The 12,598-nt window shown below is 37.3% G+C and overlaps 3 protein-coding genes across 3 annotated transcripts; all 3 read left to right on the top strand.

Moving 5' to 3' along the window:
• The first annotated feature begins 14 nt into the window (after positions 1 to 14).
• On the top strand, positions 15 to 829 carry LOC106443153. The gene has a single exon (XM_013884745.3). It carries the CDS (start codon positions 104 to 106, stop codon positions 647 to 649), a length of 546 nt encoding a protein of 181 aa, XP_013740199.2. The 5' UTR covers positions 15 to 103; the 3' UTR covers positions 650 to 829.
• A 209-nt stretch (positions 830 to 1,038) lies between these two features.
• LOC106441491 lies at positions 1,039 to 4,535 on the top strand. Its single transcript, XM_022698701.2, has 2 exons — positions 1,039 to 3,143; positions 3,593 to 4,535. Exons 1-2 carry the CDS (start codon positions 2,407 to 2,409, stop codon positions 4,359 to 4,361), a joined length of 1,506 nt encoding a protein of 501 aa, XP_022554422.2. The 5' UTR covers positions 1,039 to 2,406; the 3' UTR covers positions 4,362 to 4,535.
• Positions 4,536 to 9,100: 4,565 nt separating this feature from the next.
• On the top strand, positions 9,101 to 9,865 carry LOC125584443 (glutathione S-transferase T3-like). The gene has a single exon (XM_048752924.1). The coding sequence runs from the start codon at positions 9,101 to 9,103 to the stop codon at positions 9,863 to 9,865; it is 765 nt and encodes a 254-aa protein (XP_048608881.1).
• Positions 9,866 to 12,598: the final 2,733 nt, after the last annotated feature.

Raw genomic sequence — 12,598 nt, 5'->3', positions numbered from 1 at the left:
CATAAACACACACCTCCTTGAGCTCATCTCATATCCTCAACTCACTCTCTCTCTCTCCTCTTCTTCTTCTGATCAGCACCATCACCAACTCTCAAAGTCCACCATGGGTTTGATCTCTTCTCCATCAGTCGACGAATCTCACTACCACACCCACAAGATCTTTCTCTTCGCCAACTACATCCTCCTCGGCACCGCCTCGAGCTGCATCTTCCTCACGCTCTCCCTCCGCCTGATCCCTTCCGTCTGCGGCTTCCTCCTCATCCTCCTCCACGCCACCACCATCGCCGCCGCGATCTCCGGCTGCACCGCCGCTTCCTGCGGGAGGAACCGGTGGTACGCCGCCCACATGGTGGCCACCGTGCTCACGGCTATATTCCAAGGGTCCGTCTCCGTTCTCATCTTCACCAACACGGCCAACTTCCTCGGGAGTTTAAAGTCTTATGTCCGTGAGGATGATGCTGCGGTGATTTTGAAGCTCTGTGGTGGGCTCTGTGTTGCGATCTTTTGTCTTGAGTGGGTTGTGCTTGTGTTGGGTTTCTTCTTGAAGTATTACGGTTATGTCGAGGGTGGTGATAGTAATATGAAGAGAACCGGTAAGGTACAGAGCGAGGAGAATCTTAAGGAATGGCCATTGTCGTTTCAAGTTTGAAGCTTAGTGTCTTTTCTTTTTTTTGTGTTGTGTGAGATTTGTTGAGCTCTATATCAATATCAAATGTTGGTTTTTGATTTGTGTTCTGTCAGTGGTATTGTGATTTGTTCATTTGTTGATCTATTTGTTATTCTTGTCAGTGATTTACTACATATATATAATATGTTTCCTATGAATTTATATTGCTCTTTAATTTTTTGGTATTAAGAAACTAGTAACAATCTCCAGACCACAACTGTTAACTGGGTGAAGAAAATCGAGGTCATTACATCATGTCCTATCTCTGTAAACCACAAAGGAAACAACTTTGAAAGTAGAAAGAATGAAACGCACAATGCAAAGCAATCTCTTTTACGCCATGATCTATTGACCAAAAAATCCAGCTGAATGGTATGTTTCTTGCAGCTTCTTGGCTTCTCCCTTGAGCTCTCTCTTCAAAATTCCTATTCCACTTTTTTCAATTTGATGACTAAACAATCTCACAAGTACACAAAAGAAGTTGTAATGCAATCTAGCTATGATATAATGACAGGTTTTGAAAGATCCTTAATGCAAGAGAAAAACAAATCTCTACTTTTTTCAAAACAAGACATTGCAAAAAAAATCAGAAGAAGTTGGAGGTTTCATATCAAGTCAAATACTGCAAAACCAAAATGAAAGATGGTTTTAAATGTTGTTACCTGGGCATTGGCCTTCACTAGGAAGACCTGACTGTCAAACATATGTTCTTTCATTTATTGCTGACCATTAACATGAAACGTGCAACAAAATATAGCCTTGTAGATGGTAGAGATCACAAGATCAAGTGATCAACAAGACTGACAGGATTAGACTATAAGTTTATTCCAATTAAAAGCAACGAAGTGTTGAATGAAGATAACCTGTGGCGAACCACATATTTCCCATTATGAGCAATAATTATAATCATCCAGGTGGTAAATTTCAACAAGTTAAACACATAGCAATGGAAAAATAACTATGCATAGCTTAGCTACGTGATCCTCATACAATCAAAATCTCGAATCTTTCCACAAATATGTATAAATCCCACACTGGCATATAACCATTTTTTATCGGTGTAACTCTGATTGAATTAATTAACATTTCTAGAAACCAAACAAACAAAACGAATCAAGCAGATCTAACATGGGTCGCGTGGAGCAAAGACTTTTCTAGAATTTTCTAGACACTTCAAGTAGAGATGGCTGGATTTTTTTGGACTATGTCATACCTTCATAACAATATGAATATTACATCGATTTGATTTGAGACGGATCTTATCCCTATCTTTTTAAATATCATATCCAAACAAAATTTTACATTAATTAAAGGTTAAGCAGAACATTTAATTTTTTTAAATATGCCTGAATTTTTAAAAACAACCTATAATATGATATCTGAAACGTGTATAATTTTAGATGTTTTTTTGAAATTTGTAATTTTCATCTAACTTATTATATTTTTAATGTTTTTGTAGATTTACTTTATAAACTGATTTATTTATGGAAGCTAATATGGATCGCGAGAAATCCGCTATTGGATTATTATTCTTAACCCGACCCGGTAAAAATACCCGTTTAAAAGTTACGCGCCCGGGAATAACATCCGTTAAATAGTCCAACGTACCTCCCCATATTGATACAGTCAGTTAATGCTAACGTTGCCGTCACAGTCACAGTTAAGCAAAACTACTCCGATTCAATACCAAAAAAATCGACCGTTTATAGACGGCGTTTGCTCACCATAACTGCACCACCATGACCACCGTCTACTCCGCTTCAGCCACCGTAACGGAAGGCACGAAAGTTTCCCCCCGGAGGTCGAATAATAACGGAAGAAATGGAAAGCTGCGGGTGATTTGTAGATACGGCGGTAACATAGTATCTCAGCGCTACGTCGGCGGAGATACTCGTATCGTCGCCCTTCCCCACGCCGCGGAGACGAGCTTCGCTACGCTCGTTAGCCACCTTGCGGCTACGCTCGGAGTCTCTTACGACTTCAAGGTGAAGTACCAGCTCCCTGATCAGGAGCTGGACTCGCTCATCTCCGTCGCGACGGATGAGGACGTTCAGATCATGATGGAGGAGCACGGATATCTCACGTGCGAGCCGTCATCGGCTCCGAAAACGCGCATCAGATTGTTTCTCTTCCCTTCGAAAACGAGTGAAGGCGGCGGCGCGAGTCAGGGAGGTCTGGCTCGGTGTAAAGCGGTGGCGGATACTGATTGGCTTGGAAGAGAAGAGTCCAAGCCTGTGCTGACTCATCCAAAGACTGAAACGTGGTTCGTAGACGCGTTAAAGAGCGCGGAGATGATGCTGACTGCTGGGCGAGATCATAGCGGAGATGTTAACGGACAGGAGTCTATGACGCAGGAGACCAGTTCAAACTTAGGCTCGACGTCATCCTCGGCTTCTTCGAGCAATTTACCTCCGGTGAAAAGGTCCGGCGAGGGCATTTCTCAGGTCAAATATTCTCCCGTAGAATCAGTGACAAGGTATTCTATTCTCTAACTACTTCGGTTCTGGACAAAGCCTATTGAAACCAAATTTTGAAAAATTAATATACATAAATTTCATGGTTCAAATTGTAAAATAAAAATAAAAGATTTATCTTAAAATATTTATAGCCTTTTAAATCTTTGCATCTCTTCCGAATGCCGAGATGAGTGTCATATTACTATAGAGCTAGTTTATATATGGGTGATATTCTTGAAGTAATGTGGAAAAAGAAAACATGATGTTGGAGTGGTTCTGTTGATGAATATAGATCTTCTTCGATATTGCATGAAATGTGGAATGAGTTCATAGGCTAGGGAATCAGCAGTTTTTCTTGTTTGCTAGTGTGTAAGGACCTTGTGTTAGAGCATCTTCTTAGGCTGCATATGTATTATAAGTATATGAATTTGAGTTATATTGTGTTTCTAACGATTGTATATATTTGCAGAGAAGAAGAAGCCAGTCCTCTAATCGCGTTTAGTTCAAGTGCCGTCCCCCAAAACTCTTCTCACGAGCTACCAACACGTCCTCATGTTTTGGAAAACAAATTATCTTCAAACATGTACGAGGCTGAGCTAAACAAACCAGTTCCAGTTCAAGTCCCAGTTACCGGGTATCCACCATATCTGAACCAAGCTCAACAACAGCATACCCATGTCGTTTACACTGGACAGCCTTACATTACTGGAACCGCACCTATGACATTGCCTGCCACAACATACCATCAGACAAACCACCTACAGTATCAACTCCCGCCACAGCCATACCCAATCTATTACAGTCCAGTTGATCAGTACAGTTCAAGGCACGTTCAAGCACCCCCTGTGAAACACAACAACGTTTTAAACACCCACCAAGTTGATTTCCCAATGGCCCACACCAGCATCCCTGTAGCCCCAGAGTTTTCCTCACATGTTTACCCTCCTCCACCCAAACCCGTTTTAAACACCCACCAAGTTGATTTCCCAATGGTCCGCACCAGCAGCCCTCTAGCTCCAGAGTTGTACCCTCCACCCAAACCAGTTGATCCCTCGGTACAAACATCAAGTGAAGCTGTCCTTAGAGATGATCACATCTATAACATTGACCACCTGGATGACGATACAGTTTGTGCTCAGATTTACAAAACTCAGCCACCAGCTCCCATAATACCGTCTCAGTTACAAACCATGATGCTGACTGAAGCTCTCGGTAAGCTACGCATCCACAATGGTTGAGAGTAGTAAAAAACATTTATCATGTTGCTGTAGTTTCAAGCATTTGGTTTTACAGTTTTGTTTTGGTTCCCTCTCCCACGCATGATTCTGCTTTTTGTCTCTTTCAGTCAACGTGATCCTTGCTTCACGCACTTTGTTGTTGTAATACTATATCCCATGATGATCTTATGTCTTTTTATCTTTCCAGATACATTCTGCAAAGAAATTTGTTAGAGCATGATTAACGCCTTAACGGTTAGAATCTGTGACAGTTTTTACAAAAATAAAAGTATTAATATTATAACATGTTCAAACATTGTTTGATTGACACTGTCTTATAAAGTTACTAATCGGTTCTTAAATGTCTTAGATTAAAACTTTTGTATGTTCTCTATCTTAATTATGTTAATTTTTCTTTTATGTTAAAAATTAAGAACTCTTGTTAGATTCCCACGTTGGAGCTGCTCTTATATGGCTAATTTTTTTTGTTTGCCCGAGTAAGAATTTGTTGATATCCATAAGTTGATTCTACTGTATTAGGATGATTTTATAATTAATCTTGATTTCTATTTTTAGGAGATCTCGGAGATTACGAGATCGCCTAGAATATATTTTCATATAACTATTAAGAAATTAGTAGCATTAATGTATTGATTAGGTTTCTTATTCTATTATGTAAGAACTTATTAGAAAAGTTATATAATTTGTATAAATAAGCATATATATGGCTAAAGAATAAGATGGGATAAGCTATTACACTACTTAGGTTTTCTCCAAATTTATCATGGTATTAGAGGCACCCGATGTTGATCTACCTTGTGGATGTTGTTCCCACGATTGTTCATGCTTGAGCATGAGAGAGAGTGTTAATGAATAAAGTCTCACATAGATAGGTGAAGAATTAATAGATATATATAAATGGTTAGGGCCAATCTACTTGTAACTAATTGTTTTAGGTTGGAATTTCATCTACTTATACAATATGTGAATATGTTAGCCCCATAAAGTAGTTCAAAATATAGTGGTTTGGGTTGTGAACATGTTTCTCGAGTTTAGAATTACATAGGAATTAACAAAATGGTGGAGTCATATTTTTGTTCGGCATGCACTTTCATTGAATGTTTGGTCATAACTGAAGGTATTTTGAAGGGTTATTGTAACTTTGTTGAATGGGGGTGATGTTATGACCAAGATACGAGGACATTACATGTTGTTCCTGTATCGTATCCTGAGATTTTGATTCATATAGTTTTGTGTCGGTTTAGCTTCGAGCTTTTCCAAACAACATGTAAAAAAGTTTTTGAATTAAAAAATTTAACATTTAAAATAAAATTAGTAACAACATGACTGGTAGCTGTTAAAAGGCATAAGAAAAACATTTTCCTGTGTTTTGTTTCTTTACAAACATATAAAATGTTTATGAGATCTTATCGTTCTGTGTCTTCTAGCTGCGATGATAAGATTTGCAGACTAGTATATACTCTAGGATTTAAGTACTTTAAATCGAGATTGTGAACAAGAAAAAGTGGAGAAAAGGTCCAGATTACAATAAATAAAGAAATTACAGAGCAAAACAGAACAAATGTTTGAGTTACATTGTATGAACAAAATAGTATATTATTAGATCTAGTGAATCTTTTGAACAGAACATGACAAACTTACCAGATGGTGTAAGATGCATTTTTGGAGTGCAAAATATGTTTATTTTGAGGTATAACATAAATGGGTTTTGGAACTCCCAGTAAATTGTTAAACTCAGCTTTCCATTTCCCAACAGCCATTTATTAATGGGCCTTAATTGTCTTAAAGCAAACAATTGGTTCTAACCTAATTGTACACTTACCGGGCCGAGCAACCCCATATAAATCCCTCAAGCCCTACTTTTAGCGCGTGGAATACACCGCACATGATTATTCCACTCGAGTTGAATAGGTGACATTTGCCACTTGCGTATCAATGGGACAAAAGTCAAGTGGGACATTATTTTTTGTAGCGCCAAGAAGACATATTCCAGATCTGATGTACTTTTTCATCTCTGGCCTTTCTTTTTAGTTGATAATATTATTTTACATTTCCATTTTCTTTTGTGGTCAATATTATTCCACATAGTATAAAGGCATATATATGTATAAGGTATACATATAAATTATAAAGGCATACATATGTATACTTAGAAGAAGACTATGGCTTCGAATGTTACGAACCGCACCGCACCGCAACTAACAATAACAAAAATCTCTGCATATATCATTTATCTATACGTTTTTATAACTGTTAAAATTGTACTGCAATTGAATCGTTTGTCTCGCACTACTCAATCCGCAGCTAATCTTCGAAGCCTATATATTTCAGTCATTCAATGCAATACGTTATACTTGCATCGTTGTTTGATAAAATCTCAAATCAGTCAAGTCACGGACTCTCAGTTTCAAACACAGAAAAACATGTTTCCGTTGATAAATATGAATCTTTCCTAGGTACGAAATAACAAGGAAAGACTACTGTTGCCATTAATATTTTAGAGACAGATCATTAATTGTTCTTGTTCTCAAAATTACAGTATTGTAGAAAAAAATTACAGTATTGCTGTTTTTTTAGAATTATTCTTGGGTTCACCCCCTAGGGTGAACCTTTAGGTTCACCAACCAATAGAAAATTATCATTTTAAATTTAGTATCTTTTAATTAAGGAAACCAAATAACTTGCAAATTATATTATTTTTTCAAAATAAATTTTAAAAATAAATAAAAATAATATATAAAAAACAAATTCAAAAAAAAAAAAATGTTGTCAACAAAACACTAAACCCTAAGCTCTAATACTAAACCCTAAACTCAAATCCTAAACCCTAAATCTTTGGGTAAACCCTAAATCCTTGGGTAAACCACTAAACCCTTAGTTTAGAGTGATTTGATTGAGATTATGGTTAAAATACAAGAGTTTCATTATTATAGCTTCATGCGCGCCAAATCAATGTATTTATATATTCGAAACGTTTATTACATGTTTGTAAAGAATAAACATTTTTGTAACTGTAAGAATAAACATTTACGGAAAACGTTTAACAAAACCTAATGTTCAGAAGTCATAATAGTGTTTAGTTATTTTTAGATTCTTTTAGAGCTTCTGCATCGACGGTTTATAACCGGATCACGGGTTCGGGATCCTAGGCCCATTCGATTAAAAAAAAATGTTTATTGGGTTTAATATCGTGATCCGTCTCTTGCGGGTGAACCCGTATAATACGGGGTCAAGCCACGCGTTGATAGCAGAGTGGACACGCGAGTCCGCATGTAGACGGAGAAAAAAAGGGATTCGCTATAGATCATTCATTTTCACTTCTCTTTTCTAAAGCTAGGGTTTCGTTCACTCCCTGGCGATTTTTCGTGCGACGCGATAGCCGGATCATTTTCTCTTCTTTCTTCGATCTAATCGACGTCGTACTCTCTCGTAGACGATCTGAGGTGAGTATCCACTAGTTTCACCGATTTATTCAATCGTTTGGGGTCGAAAGCGTTTTGGGTTAAAAATCGATTTGGGGGTTTTGATTTATGGTTTTGGGGGTTTTGTCGTAGGGTTCGAAATCGAAAAGGGGGTATAGATTTCTGGTTTAAAATCGTCATGCGGGTACGTTTATTTGGGATTTGTAATCGATTTAGTTTATAGTTAGGATTCTAAAAGGAATCGTTTTTTCTGATGCAGATGGATCTCGCAGCAGAGATAAGAGATTCAAAGAGGACAAAGGAGTACATCAACATGCTCTCTTCTGTGGCTGATTCAGAGTACGGGATTCCGACGAGGTGTCCCTGTGGTGGCAGTATCATTCACGAGGTTCGTGGGAAGGACGACTACGACACTCTTCCTGGGAAGCGGTTCTTCACCTACAAAAACTACGAGGTACAGTTGTTCTTAATTGTATTTTGAATTTTTTATTTTTTAAACGAGATTGATTATTGATTCAAATTTTTTTTTTTCTTACCAAGGCTGATGGGTTTCATTATCGTCAGCCTTGGGTCATTGGTGTCGAGGAGCAGATCGAACGCCTCACTAAGCGTCTGGAGGAGGTGAAGGTGGTGATAAATTGGGTGCCGGAGGTCAATAACCACATTCAGAGACTGGAGGTAACTAGATTCTAATTTGATTTCAATTTTGTAAAATATTTCTTAATTTTTTATGCATTGACTAACACTGTATGATTGTTCTTTCATGTACAGGCAGAGGTTGATAACCTCACTGGGCAGGTTTATAACCTCTCTATGCAGGTTGAGGTCTTGGAGAAGCTCTGCTTCGACTGAAAACAAAAGGTAACCCTTACTCTACACTGGTTAACTACAGTGGTAGCTAGCTAGAGTTTAACCACACTTAGTTGAGTTTTAAAAATTATAGGTAGTTGCGTATTCAATGGTAGTGAATGGTTGTGTATCAAATCGGTGTAGTTGAGTTTTTAAAATTTATTTGATGTTCATTCAATGATATCTGTGTAGTTATACCTATGTTGTACTTGTTATAGAGTCATTAAAACACACACACCAAACACTAAAACAAGTATAGAGTAATTAAAACACACACAATAAACAGACACACGAAAAACCAAACACACACACCATACTTAAACTAGTTTAATCAATGCTTGGTAGTTAGACAAACACACACACGTAATCAATTTGTTGTACTTTCTAACACTAAAACTAGTATTAAAACATAGGCATGATCCACATCTCAAAACACACCAAACTTTTAAAACTTCTATCTAAAACTAAATGGAACCAATTTCCCTTAACTCTCACGGGTTCGTTAACCTCCTTGCCTCCCAGAGCAGTCAACCAATAGATATTGGTTGTTCTGAGGTTCCAAAACCTGCGGAAAGGCGGAAGTGGACAACCAAAGAAGATGTGGTGCTGATCAGTGCTTGGTTGAACACCAGCAAGGATCCAATCGTGAGTAATGAGCAGAAGGCTGGCTCATTTTGGAAGCGCATAGAGGAGTGTGTGAATGCAAGCCCTCTGCTCGTTGGCTCCATTCCTAGGGAGTGGAGTCAATGTAAGCATAGGTGGGGTAGGGTTAATGAACAGGTTTGCAAGTTCGTGGGATGTCACGAAGCTGCTTTGAAGAAGCAAGCCAGTGGACAAACTGAGAATGATGTCATGAAGGCGGCTCATGACATCTTCTTTAATGACTACAATGCCAAGTTCACTCTTGAACATTGTTGGAGGGAGCTTCGGTTTGATCAAAAATGGAGATCCCACACTTCGACACGAGATGGTGCAAAGGAGAAGAGGAAGGAACCTACGAAGGAGGTGGGTGGCGAGGAAGATGTTAGGCCTCCCGGTGTGAAGGCTTCCAAAGCAGAAAAACGCAAGAAACACTTCAATGAACCAGCGTTTGATCAGATAGAGAGCATTTTAGAGGCAAAGAATAACTTATCCAAACACAAACTCCTAGATAGGTTGCTAGGAAAAAATGCAGAAACTCTTTCTGATCAAGAAAGAGCTCTAAAAAACAAACTCATTTCAGAAATGCTTTAACGTGGTGAGTGGAAGCTTTTTTGTGCATTTATCAGTTGGTTAATCGTTTGATTTCTCTTGTTTCACTCTCTTGTGCTTTATGTTTTAGCTGTTGTATTTTCACATTGTTTGAATATGTTTTGGTTTATGTATATTGATAATGTTTGTATATGTTTTGGTATCTAGATTATTGATATGTATCCGTTTTTCTTTGTAGGTCTCGGTTTCTTTATGTATCATATCAAGTCACGGGTAAGGTTGATGGTTGTAGTAGTATTATGTCAGATTGAATCACGGGAGAGTGTAGTATTTTGTATGTTTCTATACTCGTTTTAGGACCTTCGGTTAATATGGGTGTATGTACCCACAGGATGTGTTTTCAAGTCACGGGTGTATGTCCCCACGACTTGCCTTTTCAACTCACGGGTGTATGTACCCGAGCAACTTGACTCATGTATCTCTATATATATAAACTATGTCTTTCTATTATTTTTGTGCATCAAAGTGTTTCACAATAGTTGTAAACTTGAAAACCAAAACTTCTAAACTTGTAAACTTCGTTGATACACTTGCTTTGATACACTCATCAACCATCACCACTTGCTATGATACACTTCTCATCCATCACCACGGGGGTTCACCACGATTGCATAGACATCACCACCTCTACTTGTCAAAAACCAATCCATAGAGGTAAAATACGAACTTTTCTTTTGTTTTTATGAGGCAACAATGTCATTTACCATATAGAAAAGAAAAAAAAATGAATTCTATTAAAAAAAATTATAATCCCTTTTGTTTATGAAAAAAAAATGAACTATAACTTTAAAATCAAAAAACAAATTCTAAAAAAGATAAACATACCATATAGAAAAGAAAAAAATTGAATTATATGAAAAAAATATTATACTCCCTTTTGTTTATGAAAAAAAAAATGAACTATAACTTTAAAATCCAAAAAACATTTCTAAAAAAGATAAACATACCATATAGAAAAGAAAAAAAATGAATTATATGAAAAAAATATTATACTCCCTTTTGTTTATGAAAAAAAAATGAACTATAACTTTAAAATCCAAAAAACAATTCTAAAAAAGATAAACATACCATATAGAAAAGAAAAAAAAATGAATTCTATGAAAAAAAAATTAACTATAAGTTCTTCTTTTGTAGCAAGAAAAAGATCAATCAACAATGTATTCCTCATCAAGCGATGAAGCAAATAAAGCTTTTGATGAAATGGTCGACAAAGTTGTTGATAATTTCATAGACACAGTAGTTGATGGTCAAACCAACTACCGGAAGAAACGAGCTTATATAGAAAGAGATCGAGAGCGAGGACACAATCAACTATGGAAAGACTATTTCATGGAAAATCCTACATACCCACCTGAAATGTTTAGGAGGCGTTTTCGAATGAACAAACCATTGTTCCTTCGCATTGTCGAGCGTCTAAGTAGTGAAGTTCCATACTTTCAGCAAACAAGAGATGCTGCGGGAAGGTACGGGCTTTCTCCCCTTCAAAAGTGTACGGCAGCTATACGTATGCTCGCATATGGTCAGTCGGGAGATACATATGACGAATATCTCCGACTTGGTGACAGTACATCACGTTTATGTTTGGCAAATTTCACTGATGCAATAATACAGTTGTTTGGAGATGAGTATCTACGAAGACCTACACCCGAGGATCTTCAACGATTACTCGATGTTGGAGAGGTACGGGGGTTTCCGGGGATGATAGGCAGCATCGACTGTATGCACTGGGAGTGGAAAAACTGTCCAACGGCTTGGAAAGGTCAGTTCACACGTGGTTCAGGAAAGCCGACAATTGTCTTAGAAGCTGTTGCATCACAAGATCTTTGGATATGGCACGCATTTTTCGGCTTACCAGGTACCCTCAACGATATCAATGTTCTAGATCGGTCACATGTTTTTGATGACATCTTACATGGTCGAGCACCTAAATTTAAGTTCAAGGTCAACAACCACACTTATCGTATGGCCTACTATCTTACTGACGGAATTTATCCAAATTGAGCAACATTTATCCAATCCATCCCACTTCCTCAAGGTCGTAAAGCCGAGAAATTTGCTGAAAAGCAAAAATCCGCCAGAAAAGATGTCGAACGGGCTTTTGGGTATTGCAATCGGGGTTTGCAATTGTTAAAAACCCAGCTCTACAATGAGACAAGGCAAAGATAGGAAAGATAATGAAAACTTGTGTCATATTGCACAATATGATAGTAGAGAACAAACGACACGGATACGCTCAAATTAATACATCTGAGTTTGAGTCAGGAGAGTCCAGCAGAAGTTCAAGGGTGAGAAGCAGAGATAGTATTCATGTCGGTGATATGTTAAGCATCCGCAGAGAAGTTCGAGATTTAGAGAAGCATGCTCGATTGAAAGCTGATTTAGTGGAAAATATTTGGCAAAAGTTTGGTGATGAAGATGAATAAGCTTTGTATGTTTTTGAATTTCTCTATTTATGTAATCTACTCTTAATGTATTGAATAAAAATTTTTCAAAATTTTATAATATATTTTAATATTTTATTCATGTATTCTGAATTATTTCTATTTTTTTTTTTAATTTATATTATTATTTTATTCTTATGAACTCCTTCTTCGGGTTCACTAATGCAGAAAACAACAAATACAGGTTCATAACTATTTATGGTCCCACCAAAAAATTTATAAAAATTGGGTGAACCGCAATGGGTAAAAGAGTTAGGATTAGTGTTATAAAAAC

Source organism: Brassica napus, chromosome C3 (assembly GCF_020379485.1).
Source record: "Brassica napus cultivar Da-Ae chromosome C3, Da-Ae, whole genome shotgun sequence".
Taxonomy (NCBI): domain Eukaryota; kingdom Viridiplantae; phylum Streptophyta; class Magnoliopsida; order Brassicales; family Brassicaceae; genus Brassica; species Brassica napus.
The sequence above is the reverse complement of the archived record's forward strand: the minus strand, read 5'-3'. Positions and strand labels throughout refer to the sequence as shown.